The 21925-nt window shown below is 45.5% G+C and overlaps 1 protein-coding gene across 2 annotated transcripts in view; it reads right to left on the reverse strand.

Annotated features, from left to right (window-relative positions):
* Nucleotides 1-16030: 16030 nt before the first annotated feature.
* NAXE (NAD(P)HX epimerase) overlaps nucleotides 16031-21925 on the reverse strand; it is a 119538-nt gene continuing 113643 nt past the window's right edge. For both annotated transcript variants that reach the window (XM_078668398.1, XM_078668397.1), the window contains one exon: nucleotides 16031-16411. In XM_078668398.1, the coding sequence (XP_078524524.1) occupies nucleotides 16209-16411 (203 nt within the window). In that variant the 3' untranslated portion in view covers nucleotides 16031-16208. The remainder of the gene's footprint in view (nucleotides 16412-21925) is intronic.

Consider the following 21925-nt stretch of genomic DNA (forward strand, 5'->3'; position numbering starts at 1 on the left):
TGTAATAGTGGCCCTGCCACGTTACTACATATGTTCTATGACTGTGACAAGCTGACACTATTTAAGAAAATGATATGGGAATTTTGGGTGGAGGTTTTTGGGCGTGAGCTACCCGAATCCCCTACCATCTATATGCTGGGGCATGATAGCACACTAAATTTAAATCCCAGTGAGGAAGCTATTCTTTTTATTGGAACTGCGGTATACAGAATCATACTTGCTGCACGCTGGAAAGATGACGATCCTCCCAGCTTCCAAATGTGGCTAGCCCGCCTTCTGAGTGTATATAATTATGAGATAGCAATATATGCCACCAGGAGTCTGAAGTCTAAAAGACTAGGTAAAAAGATGTGGCACCCTATTACAGTGTGGAGCGCTGCAGTAATTACGAACTGAATGTCTAAAATTTCTAAATTACGTGTTTAACTATCGATAGAATATGAGTCTAATTATTCACCCATATGTTTCGTTTCTTATATCCTTTAAACTTATATTTTACTGATTTCTGTACCCTCTCCATCTTCTTTTTTTTCCTGTGGCTTCCTGTTTGCAATTGTTTCTCTGTTTGTAAATTGACTATCTCTCTTTGTTCAATTGGAGTTGTTTAATAAAAAAATAAAAAAAGAGACACATTCTGTTATTAGCGACTTCCCGGTTGCTGCGCTTCTTCTGTTTTCCGCTGCATGGTGCACTGCATTAATTGCATCTCCAACCTCATTTCAGATGGATGTGCTTGCTTCCAATATACCTGCCACTAACACCGAATGCATACAGTATGTTTCATTGATCTGGGCACATTCACTGCCTGCACAAGTTTAAAAACCTTTGTGTCTAGAACAAAAGGCTTAGGAAACGTGCAGCTGGTAATAATTTCCTACTCCCCAGATTTTTCACCTATGAATATGCTTGAATGTTGGAGTAACACTCTCCTTGCCTCTCCAGTTATGAAATATAGCCAAGTGTTTCAAGCTGTGTGTGACTTTGTCTACACTAGTGCCCGTTTTGAAGCCAGGCAAAGTGAGACCAAATGTGATCTCTATGATATCTGCCTTAAACTCATGTTCAAACACAGAGTAACAACACAAACAAGCATTCTAAAGTGAGTAAGTTTAGTTAGTCGTAAAAAGCAGAGGTAGCCTCCCAAAGCATTTGCATTCTACTTATTCATGACTTTTTGTGAGTGCGATCCACTTTTGTGTGATATTTTCAGTTCCTGAATATGTGTGATATCTTGTTTAGTTTCCCCCCCCCCCCCATAGTTGATGCTTTCACTGTAGTGTAGTTCCTATATCCCTGATAGGTTCTGCGATTTGGAATAATATACACTATAGATTTGACATAGGACTGAGGTCAGTATATCTCTATCGAGTACATTAAACTTAATTACTTGTGTGTGCCAGCTAACTCAGAGTAGAAAAAAAGGAGTTTCAGTCGTATCAAAAAAATGCTTGACGCTAACACTGTAGCGAGCAGCTCATGAGGGGGATGTGGGACGGCATGTAAAAACAAGGCTTTTATTCTTACAAATAATCAACAAAGACCACCTCATATGAAGTTAGTATACACTCTGGTGTTGATGGAATACACAGTGTGTTAAAATACCCCTCACACACCAAAAGGGCCCTTGGTGTCATGCTTCATCATCGGGGTCTTCCCGCCCCGCTGCGGGACGGGGCAGTGCAGCGACAAGCGACTACGCTGGAGCACATTTTTAATGTGGGTACTATGTGAGTGAATAGGAGTGAGTGTCAGTGGGGTCAGGAGTGATAATAGAGGTAAAGCAAGTTACTGGGCTTACTCTCCTGTGTGGGTCAACATGTTTCGGGGCGACATGCCCCTTCGTCAGGACCGGGTGTAGATCCCCCTGTCACTCACTAATGTTATACCACAATTAATGGGTGTAAATTAATGTTATCGTTATCAATGTGTATAATTATGTTATATAAATATACGTGTTTTAGCTCTATCAGAAATTCTGATGTAGTAAGCCTGAAAGAACAAGAGCACATGGTTAGAGATGCGCGGATCCCAATGCGCTGGACTGATGGTTATCTGTAAGAAAAAAACACACACGTGTAGGCTGTGGTACATGGCACCCCAGATGGATCTGGAGAGGGCCATCTTTACCAGACATAGTAGTGTTGGTAACACACATTTAAAAACACACACTTTAAACACACAAAACACAATAAACACCTTTGGTTCGCTATCACAGGAGGAAAGTATACTCATCAAGATACATACTTTGGAAATAGGGTGTCAATGCCCCTTGAGCCAAGGCTGGGCGAAGGGTAATTGGGGGTCCAACTGCAAATTGGAGAGAAATGGGAATGAAGAAAAAGAAAAGGAAAAGTTGTTCTAGGACCCTGTTGTACTAAAGGTATGCTTATTCATGGGAAAAGGTGGAGACCAAGCAATCCTGGCCTGTTCTGTCGGCTATGCCGTACTTACTCAACCCCCAGCACCACGGTGCTTCCTCCTTCGTCAGTGGCTTCCGTGATAATGAGAAGCCAGGATGGGGCGGGTGATTTATACTGTGGGAGTAATTGAATAATGGCCAGTTAAATTGATTAACGACTGTAACTCGGGATGGGTGTGTCCACACGGCCGAGTTGTGGAACACTGTTACTGCGGCGGCCATTGTTAAGTGTAGAAATATTGGAGGAAAAAGGATGGACTCCATACTTCGAAAATGTTTATTAGTTGACAGAGTGCCCCGTGAAATAGCTTGCTTCGTTCTATTCAATTATAACGTTGAGTTTGTTACGGATGGAAACGCTATTGCATGGGGCGAGGCGGCTATAAGGAGTGCGCGGAAGAGTGCTGTCTCAATTGGTTATACCGCGCATGAGCGGCGGAGTAGCATTCCTCCGCGCATGCGCGTTTAGAGTTTTTGTAAATGCCTCAGAGCGATCGGTGCCCCTCCTATAGTATGAGATGGAAAGTTTATTCTTATGCTCAGTGGGTACTCAAAGTTTTAGGGATTTGGTTTCAAAATAAGGTTGTTTTTTTTTTAAAATATATTTTTTATTTTAACAGTAAGACAAGAGTAGGCATTACAGATATCAGGTGTCAAACGTTAAAATGCGGAACAGGGACAGGCGGGGGAAATATACATACAACAACCATCGTAAGGAACACATGGCCTATTGCGATTACGTACATTAGAAAAGAGAAATAAACAGTCTATTATACGATCCAAAACAATCCCACCCGCCCGACCCCATCCTCAATGATACAGGATAATTAAAGCCAGTGTAGACACCCGGACAATAAAGGATCCGTGAAGAATAAACAGCCCACCTCTCGTGGAAAGGAAAAAGGAAGACAAAAGGGCCATAGAACAAAACAAAGGCAAAATAAAAAACCCTCCCCTAACCCCCCACCCTGCACCCCTGCAATGGCTACAGCCTAACCCCACTAGCAGCGTGCCTGTTCCCCAAGGACTACCCTAAAAGAAGGGAAAAAGAGAGAAAGTGGAGGAGGAGAAAGCAAACACACCACCGGTCTCCCGTACCCCCCGCCAACAGCGATCACCCCGAGATGTGATAAAGCCAACATTCAGCAAAATATACAAACCAGTCGGGGGAGTATAGTCAATAACCACCAAACTCCCATCACAGTATAGGCGCAACCCCGGCATTGCGTAAAGCTATTATAGCAGATCTAAGCGATCAAGTTCAGCCCTGGCCAGTACGATCTTTCATAAGAGTCTTCTTCACTCGAGCCGCCATCTTGATGGAAAAGGCAAAGCGTTCATAAAAGTTCATGTCAGTGCAGTAGGATCGAATACAGGATAAAAGTTCACGAATCGAACGAGGAAAGGTGTCCAAGAACAGCGAGTATCCCAAACAGTCACTGAGGAACTTGTTACCACACAGAAGACCGTCTATAGATGTATTAGGCGGCAGCAGAATCGAGCAGGAGACGCTGGCGATAAGCACGGGCAGGCTTGTTGTTGATTGGGGACCGCCAAGGCTCATTAAATCCGGGATCTGCACGGGGACCTTGATTCCAGACGTTCGGTGCACCGCTGGTACCACAGCTAGCTGGAAACTTAACAAAGAGCCGTCCTCCGGTTCCAGGATACCGTCCACTTTCACAATCAGTGTCCGGAACACAGCGGTGGTGTGCGAATGGAGCGCCCCAATGGCGGCCATAACGGCCTGCAGCGATGGCGTGCCTTCCGTCCGCTCCATCCCCTCTCAGTAGGCGACAGAGCAGGACTTGAACCCCGGAGGCCGGCTACTCCGGGGTAACAGGCCCCGCAAATCTGATGTTGAACAGTGGGCGCTCCTCGTCTAGCAGAACACACCTTCGCCGTCAGCGAGGGCCCCAGCCCGTCGACCCCGGGAGGGCAGCAAGGTCTTCGGGCACCGCACCCCCACCACGGCAGCCGGTGTGACACGCTGGTGTGTCCTCGGTGTAGGTCATGCACAGGATCGTCACCAAAAATCAACAATTCACGGCACACTTCGGGAGACCGGGCTCAGTCCAGGTCTCACGGCCAATGTTGATCAATTCCAACCCGGATAGGCTAGAAAGCGAGGCCCCGGCTTCCACACGTTGTTAGGCCGAGAATGGAAACACGGTGTATCTTCGTCAGCCGATGAGGTAGAAAACTCGGGATTGCACCTTTAGAAGCAGAAAAACTTAATGAACAAGGAAATCTGGTGTGAGCTCAGGATTAAAGGCAGGATATTCGAGCTGCTGACGGAGGTCGGCGGAGCCGGGAGCTTACGCGGCCATCTTGGTTGCTAGCGTAGCTCCTCCTCCAAAATAAGGGTTTTGATAAAAAAGGGAAGGTGAGGTGGGTTAATTTATATACATGTCTTAGGTTCAGCGCCACACGAACACCATAAAGCAAGAAATTCATAGGGGTGGGGACTGGTACTGAGGTGATGTCATGAATGACATGCTTGAAGGTGAGGAGTGTGGTAAGCACTTCTGATACCAAGATCCAATCATACGCTGAGTTGGGACCAGGTAATTTCATCATTCAGGCCTGTCTGGTGGGTACCAAGACGGTACACCCAACGTTGTTCCTTGGATAGAAGGTCCTTGTCGTTCTTGAAAGCCTCTATGACTGTCCATTTGAGATCATGGATACTGTGTCCCATTGTCACATAATGGGTGGCCATTTTAGTTGTAGTTTTTTTTGCAGCGTACATTGCTGCGGTGTACACTCATACGTACTTTGACAGGCCTAGTGGTCATACCCACATATTCTTTCTTGCATGGGCAAGTGACCAGATAAACCAAATTGCGGCTATTACAGTTTGTAAAGGAACGTCGTTCCTTTACAACCTGTAATAGCCGCAATTTGGTTGGGCAAGCTGAGATGTCCAACTACATAATGATTTCCCCGAACACGGTCAAGCTTCGCATCAAACATGTTGGAATCATGCAACCTTCCCGATTCCAGTGTTAGTTGCATGATACCATGGCCGACCTGGCCCATGAAATGCTGGAGCCTCCAGACTTCCAAGATCCTCCATTGACATCAACGGGTGGTTTTGACACCACTTTGCAACTGGGCTCCTTGGTGTATATATCCTGGTTCCCGGGGTATCCAAGGATGGGGTGGCTCTCCAGTCTTCCTTGATCCAAGGGGTTTCCTTGGGGTCCTTTGGGAAGGGTCCTGAAACTGTAAAATACCAACCGCGACTTACCCCCTGTTTTTCTATGGACATTTGACCCGGTGTAACACCTCTGCACCCGGGTGCCCTGGTGGTCCCTAGCTACTCACCTTTGGTGGTTCTGTGCTTGCCCTGGCTTCTTCATCCTTAGGTATTAGTTCTAGGTTGGTACTCCTCTCGTATTCCATTTTCTTAGTATATGGTTCACCCCCCACCCATAGGGGCCCATGTGTTTTCTGTACTTCATTTTCCGGTTTTAAAGTATATCCCTATGGGTATTGATATCTCCGGGTAGGAGATATACCAAGTAGTTTTTAGTGGTGTGTTTAATAAATACAGTAATTTTCTAATACTGGTGTGATTCCTTCTTATGTGTAAGCTTCACTGACTATGTGGTAATGTAGCCACTTTACACCCTCCTGAATAAGCCTTAGCTGCTCTCCACAGCTACCCCTTAAGAGCTTTGGTTATTAGGGACCACTACTACTATTACTAAGGGTTGCCTGGACTCAGTAAACAGTGCCTCACCAATATGTGTACACAATAAGTTAGCCAGCCTCCTACATGTTCAACAAACCCTTTGCTCCTAATGGTGAAGACTTCCTATTGATGCATGTAAGCATGCTCTTCTGAAGTGACAAAGAGGACAGGAAGAATGGGGTAGGTGGGGGTAATTCCTGGAAAGGGAAGGCGTATCCTTTCTCGAGGATCCACTGGTCTATGTTGATCAGTTACTCTCCCACCCACAGGAAATGAATGCTCCCTTTGTGGGTGAGCTAAAAAGGATTTGTGAACATGGCAAAGGAAGATCAGGAGGAAGGAGAAGGCTGGAGATAACCATGTCAAACCTTAGACCCACCATGGCATCTGTATTACCGACAAAATTAGCTCAGCCGCTGTTGAACAGACTTGGGCGGGACTGAAATTTGCAAAATAGCTTAGCTGGAAAATAGCTACAAACTGTACGGTACTGCCATTAGATCAGACATGAAGGGGAATCCATTCCCAAGCAACAAGTCATAGCCATTCCTGCTTAAAACACTCTAGGACTTTCGCTCCAAACAGGTGACAGATGTCAAAGGTCATGTCATTCTAATTTGCCTGTAAAGCCCAAGGAAAGAAGCAAGACACGACGGCAGATAGTGAACTATGAACCAATTGACCGTGCCATAGTCACTATGGCATAGTGTAAAATGTCCAGGCCTGAGCACAAGATTTACTTCACCGCATTCTGTCCATCATGAATGCCTCAGAGAACTGGTAGCTAAATAGCCTAGGAGGGTGGTACGACTATGCGCCCTGTTTCTCAAAATGCATGATGGGAACTTGCCAAAACATAATGGTGGATCTGAGGACAAGATTTCTGTGGTGAACCTTTTTTTTCCGTGGCTTCTATCAAATTTGACTCCCAATCAGGGGGAGCATGAGAAAAGGAAACTGGATTCTGGTTATTGCAGGCAGATGCCTGCACTAAGCGAATCTCAGAGGAGAGGTGGGCAGACAAATGAGGGATCCCCCCCCCGTGCCGGATGATGGCGGTTCACTGCAGCATAAGTAGCGGTACCATACTTGACCGATACTACAGAAGCAAACCCTCCAATGCTGATGCAGCCAGTTGGAGAATCAACGCCAGGGTATTTGCCTAATTTTCATTTACAGAGGCAACTCCAGAAGCGCCACAGGTTTTTTTTTTTTAGGACTGGCATAAAAGAAGCCTCTACCTCTGATGAAGCTCAGAAGGTCACTCGAAGGCTACCTTTAGTGAGGCACAGCTAGCGTTTTGAATAGCAAGATAATTTGGATCATCTGTCCAGGTAGAGCATATTAGCCACATCACAACCACCATCATCGTCGTAATAAACTATAATATTCAACGTCTGTATATGGTCTGATTAAAAAATTTCATTCAGTCTGCTGAAGTTTTCTTGTACAGAGATTCCTCCCCAAACCAGATTATCCTCCTAGTCTTGATGCCTACCTCCTATAATGACGATGGCCTTGGTGTTCAGGGTTCCGAAGCCAATGCCCCTGGTGAACATGGCACAGGTGCCTGTGGAGGGACCACTGGTGCGGCCTTCGGTACTATGCCGGCTAGAGTTAGATCAGTACTAGTGAGAAGCTGATCAGTGCCGACTGGCACAGAGGAAGCACCCACAAGGGCAAGCCCTTCTGGGGCAGTAAAGGTTTTATAGGGCAGAATGAATGCAGCAGAACAGTTCTTTCATGGCTTGAGTTCAGGCCATCTACACTGGGTGTGTGCCAGGCACTGGGAAATCATCCTATGAGAGGGCAATACTTGGCCCAGGAGTGGCATATCAGCCAGAGCTGATTGTGGAGGAAGCACCAGGACGATGTTCACCAATTCTGGTTCAGGGAAGACTGGCAAATCCTCCGTCAGAGTGAAGACGCTGACCCTGAGACCCACCTCTGGATCACAGCTTTAATGCCAAAGAATCCCTCCTGCGGTGCTTCCTGTGCTTTTTCTTTGCGGTGTCACTTGATGACACCTACTTCCAAGATGTGACTGTCAAGGGCGAGGATTGAGATCTGGAGAGGGATGAACGCTCAGCCCAGTGGTCATAACCTGGCCGTGCCTTGAAGAGTTTTGCCTCCTCCTTCATAAAAGCTTCAGAGTGCATGAGGCCGTACTGCGCACACAACCTCGAGTCGTACTTAGGGCTCAAGCATCACAAACAGATCCTATGATGGTCTGAAATGACCATCTAGGCACTGCAAAAAGTAGAATTTAGTGGAAAAATGTTTCAAGGACTGCTGCTCCAGATTTGCGTTGAAGGGCACGGAAAAAACAGGAACTGATATCAGGGCACCTGAATATGCCAGTTTGGCTCTGGTGATGTCACTTGGAGGGAGGACCCAACAATAAGACGGAGCTGAGCTCCACCTATTGGCATAGGAGTGTTGTTTGATCTTTTCCAGCTCCAGTCTGGCTTTTGCAGGATATTCAAGAGGAGAGAAATCTGCAGGTAGAAGTAGCCTTCAGAAGAGTAGAGCGTCTCCAAAGTCACAAATTAATATTTGTTATTGTCGTTTAGTATAAGTAAAATATCTAGCAGCTATTCACTGTTGATTCATTTGTCCTTCTTTTTAGGTTGGCCTGCGAGCCTTCTCATGGAATTCCTTGGATACTGTGGCCTAAACTTCTGGTGGTCAAATCTGATGGTGTCACCTCAAATCTGTCATATCAACAGGGGGGTCTTTTTTTAAATATTTAAATTACTCAAAGTTTTATTTTCACCATCCCAGGACAGGTTGCCCGTAGCCCCATCTGCGAAAGTATATGGGACATATCATTAATGTTTGTGAGGGTGACTGTAGTTTTTCAGTCTTTTTTAGGTCGAAGCCTACCAGACAGTGCAGCTGTCTGGTTGGTAAGGATTTCTTGGGGCCATTCTAAAAGCCACTCTACACCACTCCAACTCACCCACCTTTACAACACTCCACTCTACAACAGTTTGCTCCACACTATGCCCCTCCACAACACTTTACTCTATAACACTTTACTCCACATTGCACTACTCTGCGACTCCACGACACCCTACGCCCCTCCACTCTACGCACCTCCACTTTAAGACACTATACGCCCCTAAACTCTACGACACTATACTCCACTCCATCCTACTCCAGACCCACTGTAATCCATGACACACTTTGACCCTCCACTCTTCAACACCTTCCTCTACGACACCCTATGCCACTCTACAACACTCTTCTCCACTCTGTTTCTCTATGCTATTCCACACCACTCCACTCTGTGCCACTCCACTCGACAACACTTTCCTCTCTACAAGATTACACACCATACTCCTCCTCAATACCACTAACTTCTAGTCATGCTAAACAGCAGCCACGCTGGTGTACAGCACAGCTATAAACATATTGGCAAAATCAATATCTCTTTTATAAGTGAGATCTATTGGCTTTGCCAATGCTTGTTCCTCAAAAAGTTTATTTCGGCTATCAAATCCATAAAACCAAGCAAAAACCAGCTATGTATTTACGAAACAGTGGTGCCATTAATCACATTGTAACGTGCAAATGCCAAAGCTCAGTAAAAAAGAGAAGCCGCAATTAAAATTACAAAAGTCATTTCCAAGACAAGGGTGCATTCAAAAAGGAGTCTGAGCCCCACTGGGGTTCAAATTGCATAACACATTTTGGACAATAAAAAAAAATATGTACATTGTGGTGCCATCAGACAAATATGTAAAGTTCAGGAACTCAGTAAAAAGGTGGACTGAACAGACATATTTACAAATAACAAACCCATGACAATAAGATGGTTCACAGCGCGTGTCCAAAGCAGAAGACGAGGGGGGCTTCCAGTAGGTGGCTAGATCCCACTACCTCCAGACATCTGCCCATATCGATTAGGCTAAATTGCAGTCAGTATACAATTTAATAGTGTATAAGAAAGTCGTGAGAAAATCATGAAGTACCAAAGGGATGCTGAAGCTTATTCAGTGAGCAAGCAAAGCCATTGCAAACGAGCCAAGCTGCATCAAGAAATGTATCAACCACAATAACCGCTCCTTCTCTGGTGTCAGATCGTAAGACCCTAAATGCGATTGCATATTGACTGAAGCCCAGAAGCTTACATACAGGCTTAAAAGCCATGTTTCGCGTGGTTGAGCATAGGCAATACAGAAGGAAGCAAAATGGAGGGTTTAATCTTTTGAGTTGCAAGAGGAGTACTTCTCCCCCCTCCCCCATGTAATGCAGGCGCCGTTTACAGGCAAGACGCCTTACCACACTTTTTAGAAAAAATGTGCTTAGTTTGACACCCTGGGACGTCAAGAAACAGTTCGTAAACGGGTATACTTGTGGTCAAGAATGGTAGCAGGCAGACTTCAGGCCTTGGTCTTGACTTTTTTCAATTCCTGCACCCAAAGATATTCCTTAAAACGCTCTTTAATCAGTGTGTGTGGGACTGCCTTTGCTACGTCTGGAGTTTCCCTCAAAGAGGGCAAGCCAATCTCATAAGACCGAGATTTACTGCAGGGAATCTTCTCACAGCCTTTAGATCAAGGTAGTATCTTCAGAGTTAGTCAGTAGGATACCAACTAGTTTATAGACCAGAGCCTGTACCAATACACAATGGATCTAAGCATCATGCTGAGTCAGATCTAATATATACCAACATCTAAAATGTGGGGGAGGCGGGGAGCGCTCACGGGGAGATTTAGTAAACTCCTGACTAACCTGTTTTCCACCTTAATGAGTTTGTCAGCCTTCACATAACTCCATAGCTCTGACCCATGCATAGCTCTCTACTGCCAGGGCAGGAGGACAATCCTGTGCTTTCCTTTGTATTTTAATCACAGCACCAGTTTCCTGCTGAAGTTCTAGGGAGCTCTTGCTAATGTGAGTGGACCAATTCAGCTTGTTCGGCAGATCAACCGCTAAGTATACAAACTCCTGCACTTGCTCCGTAGGCTCCCCCTGCACCAAGAAAGTTCGCTGCCCTGCTTTGTAGGGATTAAAAACCATAAACTTTGTTTTATTAATGTGACATTCCAAGCCCCTATCATTTCAAAAACTTCTACAATTGCCTGCAACCCACACAGGGTTTTGGATATTGAAGGCATATAGTCTGCAAAGAGCAGCGTAGAGATTTTGTCAGGACCTGATTTTGGGGCCTCATTGTCCAGAAAGTCAAGTGCTTTTACTAGGTCATTAATATAGAGTGTAAACAGGGTCGGTGCCAAGAAGCATCCCTGGCCATACCGGTTTAGATCTAAAAAGGGTCAGTAATCTCACTGTTGCTTCCATATCTTACCCAAGCATTGTTAAAAGAATGAAAACTGAAAAAAAGATCATTGCGGATCCCCATCTTCTTCAGGACTTCCCAAAGTTTAGCCATGGAAATCTAGTCAATAGCTGATCTTAGATCAACAAAAACCATGTACCACTGGCCTCTGTCTAGCGTTACTGTTTTTCAATAGATACTGCAGAAATATAGAATTCACATGGGCCCACTCTAGCAGTTCCTCTAAAATGAGAGGGCAAAATAGTTTCTGGGAAGCGTCAATTAGCCTGATTTGTCTACGGTTTCCGTTGACTTCTTTACTGCCCTTTTTAAATATCGACACAATCTCGGCGGTCTGCCAAGATCTGGGTATCAGGCCACCTTCCAGATTAGAATGAAAAAGCAGGTAGAAGTAAGAGGCCCAAATGCAGGGTTCCGATAGGAAAATCCCCAGGGATAAAGTTGGGCCAGATGCTTCTTGGGGTGTAATCGCCTTAATGGTCTCTAAAATATCTTTTAGTGAGAAGGCCAACAGAGTGTCTTCCCTTACGAGTAAGGCCCTGCTGTTATAGCTCTGGGGGTGGGAATCGTCTTAGCTGCGTACACCCACTTGAAATGTTCCACCCATATCTCTGGTTGCAAATGATAATCAATATATGAGACAGCGTGGCCGCTGCGACAAGCTACTATGCCCCAGAACAATTTATTGTCTCCTGCAATGACTACATCTACCACGTCCTCCCACATCCCGTATTCCCAAGAAATTTTAGCCCAAATCATTGTATCTTTATAGTTCTTTCTGGCCCAGGGGATTTCAGTTCCATTGCCCTGGCCAATCTACAATGGTTTTTATACCATAGGAAATGTAGGTGTGATTTGCTGGCCTTACTACCGCCCGTGGTCAAAAATACCTTTAGTCTATTAAATAACTCTGCAGGAGAGTTAAGTGCGGTTCACAGGGTCTAGATCTAGAGACACTCCGGGATTCATCACCTCCAGACTGTCGGCGACCTGCTTGTAAATCTGGGCTAGTATCTTCATGTCTACAGACGGAGGCCCATTTTAGGGCCGTTTATTATTTGAGAGGGTCAGTTCTCCTAGCAGCTTGGCAGTACCGTACAAATGTTCTTGAATCAGGTCTGTTCAAGGCCAGCGGGAGAGCATTGTGGTTACCGTCGTGACAGACAACCCCCACCATGTGTTCAAGCGAGGGTCACAGTTGTAAAGGTAGAAATATATAATCAATACGGCTTGTTTGTAGGTATTAGCACCTCTACGGTCAGATATAGACTTGTTGTTGCATGCTCTTACACCTAAATTAAGGGGTAAGCTCATCATCTGATCAGTGACCGCTGTGTATTTAATTTTGAGGATCCAATCTAGTTGTGGGAGGCCCCCAGCTACATCTTCCTCTTTTGTTAAATATAGTGACCACGGGTTCACAAGTTACGTTAAAGTTGCCAGTAATATCTATCAAATAATTAGAGGGTAAACCTTCAATAGCTTCCTCGGGGATGTAAAGTCTACTAGACGGCCTATTCTCCCCAGCAGTCTTATTGTAGACATTAAAGATACGAGGGGACCCACCTCTAGCAAGGGACGGCCCCAGGATGTCAAGGGAGTTTAACTTGAGCCTTTTCATTGTGCAGGTTCGAAAATTCTTTAACCAAGAGATTAACCCACCAGCCTCTACGATGGGGAAATAACTGGACAATAGAAAGGTGTGAACCCAGATCTATGTATGGGCTCTGTACATCAGGTTCCTTGCAACAAACACAAATCAAATGAGTCCATGAAAACGCCCCAGTCTGGGTCGGCCAATTTAGATTTAAGGCCGGCGATGTTCCAGGAGAGTGCATTCCAAACTTCAGATTGCAGCTTAGCAGTAAGGGAAATTGAAGATGGGGCTACTGGAGGTGTTGATAGTCAAATCTCAATTGGATTGGTCCCCTTTGTTGGCATGAGCACGGGTCAGCTGCATCCATAACCCTGAGTGCACTAAGCTTTAGACAAATCTTGGTTGGCATGGGGTTAGAAAAGCGCACCTCCAAAGCAATGCGGTTGTCTGCTAATTTGGGGGAGGCCAGGATAATTTCGAAGTGATCTTAAATACCCTCCCAGTAAAGATCTGCGGTTCACCCCAACAATGTTGTGACTGACATTTCCGTACATTGCATATCCAGTGAATCACTTTATTTGTCAAAGAATTTGGGTCTTCTCTCACCCCATCTGGCAACCTAGGGACATTGTGCATAGATAGTACCGCCACTCCCAGACGTCCGATCACATGGGCAAGGGGGTATTAGGCTATCATTTGGAGGACCATAGGTGCAAGCTGGTGACAGCTTCACTATCCCTGACCCAATACACGGGCCGTTGAGCAAGAAACCGGTCCCTATGCATACTGGATCTGAGTTCACAAAATGTCGGGGAACTGAAAGGAAATTGTCATGAAATCTATCCACCTTGTCCGGACGTTCCATCCTTTGCCCCCGCCTCTTAAAGTTCCTGAATAAGTTGGGGTCCTGGAATATGCAAGTGGGCAACCCAGGATAAGGCCAAGTGGACGTTTTAACAGGGTGAGGGGCCTGGTGTGGTATGCCTGATGGTTGTAAATTTCCCAGTGGCAGGTATTGGGGTGGAGGAGTTGTACCTTGATGTGGCTTCATTAGAGAATTAATCCGGGCTCTCAGATCCTTTACCTCAACCTTAAGCTCAACAACTGACTTTATCAGGACTTGAATCAGGCCTGACAGAGAACTAGCTTGATTTGCTGTAGAACACAGAGTCCGACACACCATCAACACCAGGCTCCATGTTAGCTAGCGGGGGTATCGGTTGCTATAGGGATTGCTAGAAGTATCAGAGGGGTGAGGCAAAGGGACCTCAGGCGCAAGAGTAATGTTCAGTGAGTCAGTCACAATACAGCCATGACTTGCTCCTGGGATTTGCAAGACTGTGGCCGAGGGGTGTTAACCATTCTTCCTACATTTTTCATGAATACTTCTGCGAGAGGTTTCCCAGACCCCTTAGCGCCATGGAACAGGATGCAGAGCAGGTGAACATTTAGGCGGGGTTTGGATTTCAGAATGGCTTCCACTTCCTCTAACATAGTGGCTAGCTCTGCTAAGGTGTTACTGCTAGTTGTCAAACTTGTCCTTTTCTTAGATGTGGAGGCCTTCATGGTTTTTTCCAGCAACTGCATTTTCCTCATGTTAAAGTACACCGCCACAACAGCCAGAAACCAGAGGTCACTTCTAGATGGAGCTTCCTCTACCCAGTCCGACCTATGCAGTGAAAAGGAAGTAAGGTTGGTACCTTATGTCCTTGCAGACGTCAGGGGGGTGGCCCTGCCCTGCCTCTTCCTGGCGCCGGACAGGCCTGGGCGCGGCTCACACGCGTCCTGCACAGCAGGGTGGTGAAATGCATTATGTAGCGCTGGCGTGGTCACGATGGCTTGCTCTCCCGCCCCTCCAACATAGGGGTTCTGGAAGTCCCTTCCAGCAGCCCTTGGCGTCACGCGCTATATAGCTCTGGTGTGGCTTGCTCTCCTGCCCCTCCAAACAGCAGCAACATAGGAGTTCTGGGAGTCCCTTCTATTACGATGTCGGGCAGCGGTCGCATACTCCCATTTCTCTATGGGAGCTTGTGCTGTGACAGTAAACCGGCGTAGCACAAGCTCCTATAAATGGGAGAAACTGTACATCCCTGCACCGCGTGGCAGGCACCTGAAGGTGGCTGCCACAGGGTGCAGGGACCAACAGGGGAGGCACCATAGATGCCCCCTCAGCCTCCAACTGGAGGCCGCAGAGAGAAGGGGGCCCTGCTAGGGGCCCCCAAGTCGCTTTCTGACAGGCTTTCCATATTGAAAAGCCCGACATGGAAAGACTGTCGGAAACCGGCATCGTAATGCCGACGGCGGAAGCGCTCCTTGAGCCCGTCGGAATCCAGCCAGAATAACCAGAAGGTTTCACTTTCGACCGCCTGCATCGTAATGCGGCAGTCGAAAGTGAAACCCATGGTGGGACTCGGAAAGCCTCTGACCTCTGGTCGGAGTATTTCCGAGTCTCAACGTAATGAGGCCCATAATGTTTTATGGGGAATCATTCTGTACGGTAAAATGTGATTGATATGAAAATATGAAATCAACTCTTGTGCGGGCTCCTCTTGCACATGTGACTATCCTTGTAACGCTATCTAATGCAGCAGTACCTTTGTAATTGCAGAACTTTTCCATGTGTACAATTGTCCTCCATTGCTATCCCTCGAACAGCCCTAAAAAAGGCTCCTCTGTCAATAGCACCATAACGTTTTTTTTTTCGCTTCAGTGTCGCAATAGCAACGTACCCCACTGATTCATTCATTCACTCACTGCAAGTCACTAGATTCAGACTTTGAAAAAAATGATTTGCTGTTGTGTGAACCCAGATGAGCACTTTACCACAGAGACGGAAGGGCAGTACTTTTAAACAATTAACATCTATAAGTGTATTTACTAAAGTACTGAATGACTAGATTAAGACGGGTCACCAGTGGCAAACATGGTTAGCTAAACAGCAAAGCTTGTGGTTCTAAAATACTGCATAACTAAGTTTGATCAATTTACATGTCATACACTTAAGAGCATTTTGCATTTTGTATATTTATTAAATCCAATTTCGCCACAATGTCGCCTAATCTAGCCCTGCTCTTTTCTTAAATGTCTGTTCTCAGTATTTCGCTTTCAGTCAGCTGTCTTTTAAAATGTCACATGAGCAATTTAACTCAAGAGCTAGCATTTTCTCCTCTGCATTGCACAGTAGTCATGGTAACTGTGTGATGCAGTCCGTTCCCGGGTAGGGTGGTAAGGCCAGATTGTACTTCTTCTGGAGAGCCAAAGGAACAAATCTGCCCCCTAGGAAGTGATAACGCCCAGTGAAGTGGACTGCAGATTTTTTGGGAGCTGTGAGAGAAATCAGAAAATCCGGCTGGATGCCGTCTGGGTTGCCCGTTTCCACATCCCAGCCTGGAAAACAAAAGACAACAAAAATGAACGTTAGATTTCAGATGTGATAGTTATAAAAGACCGTGTAATAAATGTGTGGTCAGTCTTACATTAAACTCGTGTCCTTCCCTTAATATAACTTCATTATTGATTTAATTGCATAAAAAGCTCCAAGCCTTCAAAAGTTACGTAAAAATATACATTAGTATTCAAATATCTTTCATCCATATGAAGAATCCTTTGACGCTCTCTAAAATATGTCGATCTATAGGCACAATTTCATTTATTTACATCTACTTACTTAACTTAAGACAAAACAGGACGCTCTTCTGCCAAATCCAGAGGCGAATGACCAAGAAAGCAAGGAAGGGGGGGGGGGAGATCAGTGAGAAATAATAAACTTAAGCTGTATAGAAAGTTAGATTGCTCTAAACCCTCAAATTACGATCTAATCGCTTTGGTGGATGTGGATGCCGAACCCTATGCAAGGGTATTATCACAAGAGCTGGAGGTATGAGTATCAGATAATCATATTGTCCCCTTCTTGCAACGAGATTTAGACTCCACTGTTCTACAAATGACAAAGTTCTCACTTTATCATTCCAGGTTCATCAGTCGAAACACATTTAAAAGGCAAGCTTATAGGATTGTTTTGACTATCCCACAGCATTTGGTGGGGTAGACCACATTCTAGTTTGGACAGGGCACAGGGTATCATCAATCAACAATTTAGGCCACAGAATCTTTATATAGGGATATCTGGGTAACAATAAATTTGGGAAACGGTAAACACATCTCCGAATGAATTCAACAACAAGAAGGCTTAAGCAGTGGTGTGTGTGTGTGTTGGAACCCTTACTTTTCAGTTTATATACAGCAGATCTAGGTAAAGCCCTTGAAACTATCTGAGTGGTGCCACCCCCCATCCCCCCCCCCGAATATGGCTTAAAGCCACATAATACAACAACATGCTGGTGGCACTGATTTTGGTGAGAACCTGCATTGTTCTAGCAATCTTTTCCAGCTCGGGATCTGTATAAAACCTTATTATGTTCAAGGCAACTGTGACTAAAACGAATGTAATGATCTTTGGAAAAAGTTGCAGATTAATGGAGAATTGGTATATGGGACGTTTAACTCTCTCTTATACCTCTTCTTACAACTATTTGGATGTCTGATTAACTGATACAGGGACTTCTCTGGCCAAAGTGAAAACGAAAAGGAGCATCATTTATCTTGGTTTTAAGCAGAACATATGTAAAGTCCCACAGAGGACCCCCATATTAAAGGTATACAAACACAACTGTTACCATAACTGACTTATGGTGTAGAATCGTTTCCATCTAGGGCGTACCCATGTCTTTATGATTTACCGTGCTTTGATGTATGAAAATCTTCAGCTTTCCTTACAGCTCAGATCAAAATCATTGTAGGCTAGAATTTGGTCTAAACAGGAAGGAGTTGGTGTGTGTGTAGCGTCCTCCAAAGCCCAGGAGCATGCAACAGACCTTGCCACACACAGAGCTCGGGTTCGCACGTCGTTATTCTTCAGCATGCTACCGTTAACTAAAGTACTGCGTCACAAACTTTATTAACCACACCCACCAGATTACGTAATACTTGTAAGGAGTCTGCCGAGGACCACTAGTGGCCTCAAACACAGGATACATTTCCCCCTTTGTTAAATAAAAAGTACAAACAAAATATATACACATTATAACTCCGGGATCAGTTGTGAAGGTGCTTGCTCCGTCTTCCAGATCTAATTGTATGAGATAGAGAAGGGGTGCCTTCATCTGGCATCCCTGGGACAGAGTCGGATGCTTGACTTGGGCACTTTAGAGTGGACTTGCCTCACTCATGAAGTCTGGAGCTGATGAACATCGAGGCAAAGATTTAAAGTGTGTTGAGTCTCTGGTTATGGATTCTACTCAGGTTGTTGGGCAGTTACCATTTGTTTTGTGCTTGCCAAACTCTTAGTGGTTCAGCATCAAACAGAGTGCCAGTCTTGCGTGTTTGCTTTTGCTGGACTAAAACTTGGTCTCCTTTCTTGAAGACCATGCCTGGAGTTCGCTTATTGAGGAATATGTTGCACCCACAAGCAGTTTGCTGGACCACGGCAAACTCTCAGGGAGAGTTTTCTTGTATCCTTGGAGACACCTATCCCCTATCGTTTTGCAAGTTGTAGCACCCTCCTCAGCCAAGGAGAATGTAACAGACGACAACATACAAGGAGCTCTGGTTTACACGTCTTTATTCTTCAACATTCAATCATTAACTGAATGTACTGTGTCACAAACTTTATTAACCACACACACCAGATTACGTAGTGCTTGTAAAGAGTCTGCCGAGGACCATTAGAGGCCTCATTCCAAAGTTTGGCGGCCGTAAAGCTGAAAGAGCGGACGCCCATCCTCACCCTTTTTGGGTCTCGCTGGCAATGCATCCGCAAGGATGCATTTGTCCAGCTGGAGACCAATAGCGATCAGTCTGGGGGGGAAGGACGGACCAGAGGGTGCACGAGCTTTTCTTGCTGGATTCGTGTGCGCGAACGCGCACGTCGCGTCCCGCGCCGTACACATGCGCGCGCAGACAGACACTCGCTCACACACACACACCCCCTCCCCCACAGTCACACACACGCACTCAAAGACACATACACACGCACACGCACGCACACACACATACACAGCCCGCCCCCCCGCACGCGCGCGCACACACATGCTCTCCCCCCCGCTCAGCAACCCACTCACCGGCTTCCTTCGTGCGGCGGCTCTCCTCAGCTGCAGGGCCCGGCAGCAGGACTCTTCTTCCCTCCTTCGGCACCGGGGCGCAGGGTAGGCTCCTGCCTGCTCCGGTGCTCCAAACACGGCTCCAATCGCGGCTCTTCCGTGGGAGGCGGAGTAGGCTCCCGCCCTCCTACTTCCTGTTTCCGGTTGTCGCGCCGGCCTGCCTGACTTCCTGGTCGCAGGCCGGCAGAGTGACGAGGATGTTTGATTTGCGGTATTTATTTATTTAGTTATTTATGCATTTTTATATAGCGCGGACTTTACCCGAAGGCGGTATTCATTTATTCATGTATTTATGCATTTTTATATAGCGCGGACTTTAACCGAAGGCGGTATTTATTTATTCATGTATTTATGCATTTTTATATAGCGCGGACTTTACCCGAAGGCGTCGGAGGCTTCACAACAGGAACAGAAATGAAACATAATGAGAAACATTACAAAAGAACAGGTTGCAAAAACATACGTTACTTACATAAGGTAATAGTGACAATTGTGAGCAAACAAAATACATGAGGTAGTAAAAACTATGAGCAACCAAAAATACATGAGGTAGTAAAGGTAATAGTGACAATCGTGAGCAAACAAAATAATTGAGTAAAACTTGTGAGCAACTAAAATACATGAGGTAGTCAAAAGTGCACAAGAGGAAATGAAAGTGACAAGTGTGCAGTTATAAGAGAAAACAGAGTATGATTAGAGGTATAGTCCTGCAATAAGTGCTAGACACTCAGGCTCAGGAACAATCGTTACATGGGCAAGGTGGCACTTGTGCAAGTATCAAAGGTAAAGACATGTGAGAGGTAGCAGCCGTGTGTTGCAAGGGCAGAGTGGTGTGTGCATGTTACAAAAGGGCACCGAACACCAGTACATGGAAAATACTGCAAAAAGGCAGACCCTCCAATCACAGGCATACACTGGGAAGGCACTTCCATGGTCATGGAAAGTAGAAATTATCAGTAGTGGGAAGTCTTCCTCACAATAGCAAGAGGACGTGAATTACTTTTGGAGGTGTCTCTGGAGGAGGAGAACTTTGAGGTCCCTTTTGAAGGCCTGGGAGGAGGCGGTGGTCCGGAGCTTTTTTTTGTCCTCTCGCGGTTTGTAAATACAAAACATATTGCATTACAAATGCTATAGGTATCACATTTGCGAAAGTTATAACTATTGGCATTGTAAATGACGAAGCTATTAATTTAGCTATTTAAAAAAAAAGAAACATAAATAAAAACTTTGCCATTTACAATACCAATAGCTCAAACTTTCCTAATGCGAGACCTATTGCATTGCAAATGCTTGTTATCCTAGGAACTGTCACTAAGAATGCCGAAGAGGACCTCGGGGTTCTAGCGGCTGAGTACCAGGAAAAGAGATCTTGCAACATCACTGGACCCAAACCGTGCAGAGCTCTGAAGACCAGGCAGGAAGCCTAAAAACAGATCCGTTGCTGAACAGGCAACCAGTGAAGATCCGAAAGTGAAAGGGAAGAGGAAGCAGAACGTGGACGGGAAAGGGCCAGCTTAGCTGCCATATTCTGAACCCGCTGCAGCTTCAAGACCAAGATATTAGGGGCCCCTAGAAGCAGTGCGTTACAGTAGTCTAACCTACTGAGGATGATACTGCGCACTACTTCAATCCTTGCTGAGGGGGTAGTAGCGGAAGAATTTTCCGTAATGTACGGAGCAATAGCATGCATGTCGCAGTGGTTTTGTTGACAAAAGCGTCCAACTGAAGGCTGGGCCCAAACATGACACCATGCCAGCATGGTGTCAACATGCCAGACAGTATGCCAGCACTGTCTTTACTTAAGCAGCATATTACATCCAGCCTACGATGAAATCTAGGGAAATTCAAACCAAGGGCGTCAATATTGTGTATGTTTTTCATTGATCGCACAAAGATTTCATGCATTCAATCAGTCTAAGCAGCAATGCTTAGCGAAGGTGTGAATGTGGCTCCTAGAGGTTGCTCTGTAAATTTCAATGTTGCAGACACTCTGATCAACACAGCAGGAGTGGCTGGTTTTACCAGTAGTGTAAGTCCTAGGCTTACCTGTAAGAGTTCTGTTACTCTTTTGATAGAAGATGTGATGCAGGAAAGTCTCTGTGTAGTAAGACTGCATTACATAGGTAACATCAGTGTGGTTGAGCCACAATTAGCTGTTTTGACTTCTACGCATCTGTCTTTTTATTGTATACCTCTGAAATGACCTTTGGAAGGAAGAATGAGTTTTGCATTATGCCTCACCATGAGAAATCACTGGGTGAGAGTCACGCAAACATAGGGCTAGGATATTGGCACTCCTGGACAAAAAGGCTCCAAGAAAAACATGTTTCAAGAGAGATGCTGATGGATGGACTTATATATACATGGACTTATATACAGTTTTAAATGTTGAAAGGATTGTAAAGATAGCGTCTTAACAGATAAGATTTTTAACTGAGTAAATAAGGAAAAACACTGAGGCATCATTTTCCAAGTGCTAATAGCGGATGGAGGTCCATCCACAGAAATATTCGTATCATTTATTTTGGTAGAAACGCAGCTGTTATATCGTAAATGAGCAGCTGGCATTATGTGGTGGGAGCATGTAGACTGACAGACGTTGGATGTTCTACATATGGGAAACATCTGGAACAACGAGGCCAGAGCTACGAGTTCCAGAAGCCCGCAAGCCAAACAACGACTTGCTCAGTTAAGACAAAGTCGGTCTAGTGTTCAGGATGGGCAGGGAGATAGGAGCGTTGGA

Source organism: Lissotriton helveticus, chromosome 12, assembly GCF_964261635.1.
Source record: "Lissotriton helveticus chromosome 12, aLisHel1.1, whole genome shotgun sequence".
NCBI lineage: Eukaryota > Metazoa > Chordata > Amphibia > Caudata > Salamandridae > Lissotriton > Lissotriton helveticus.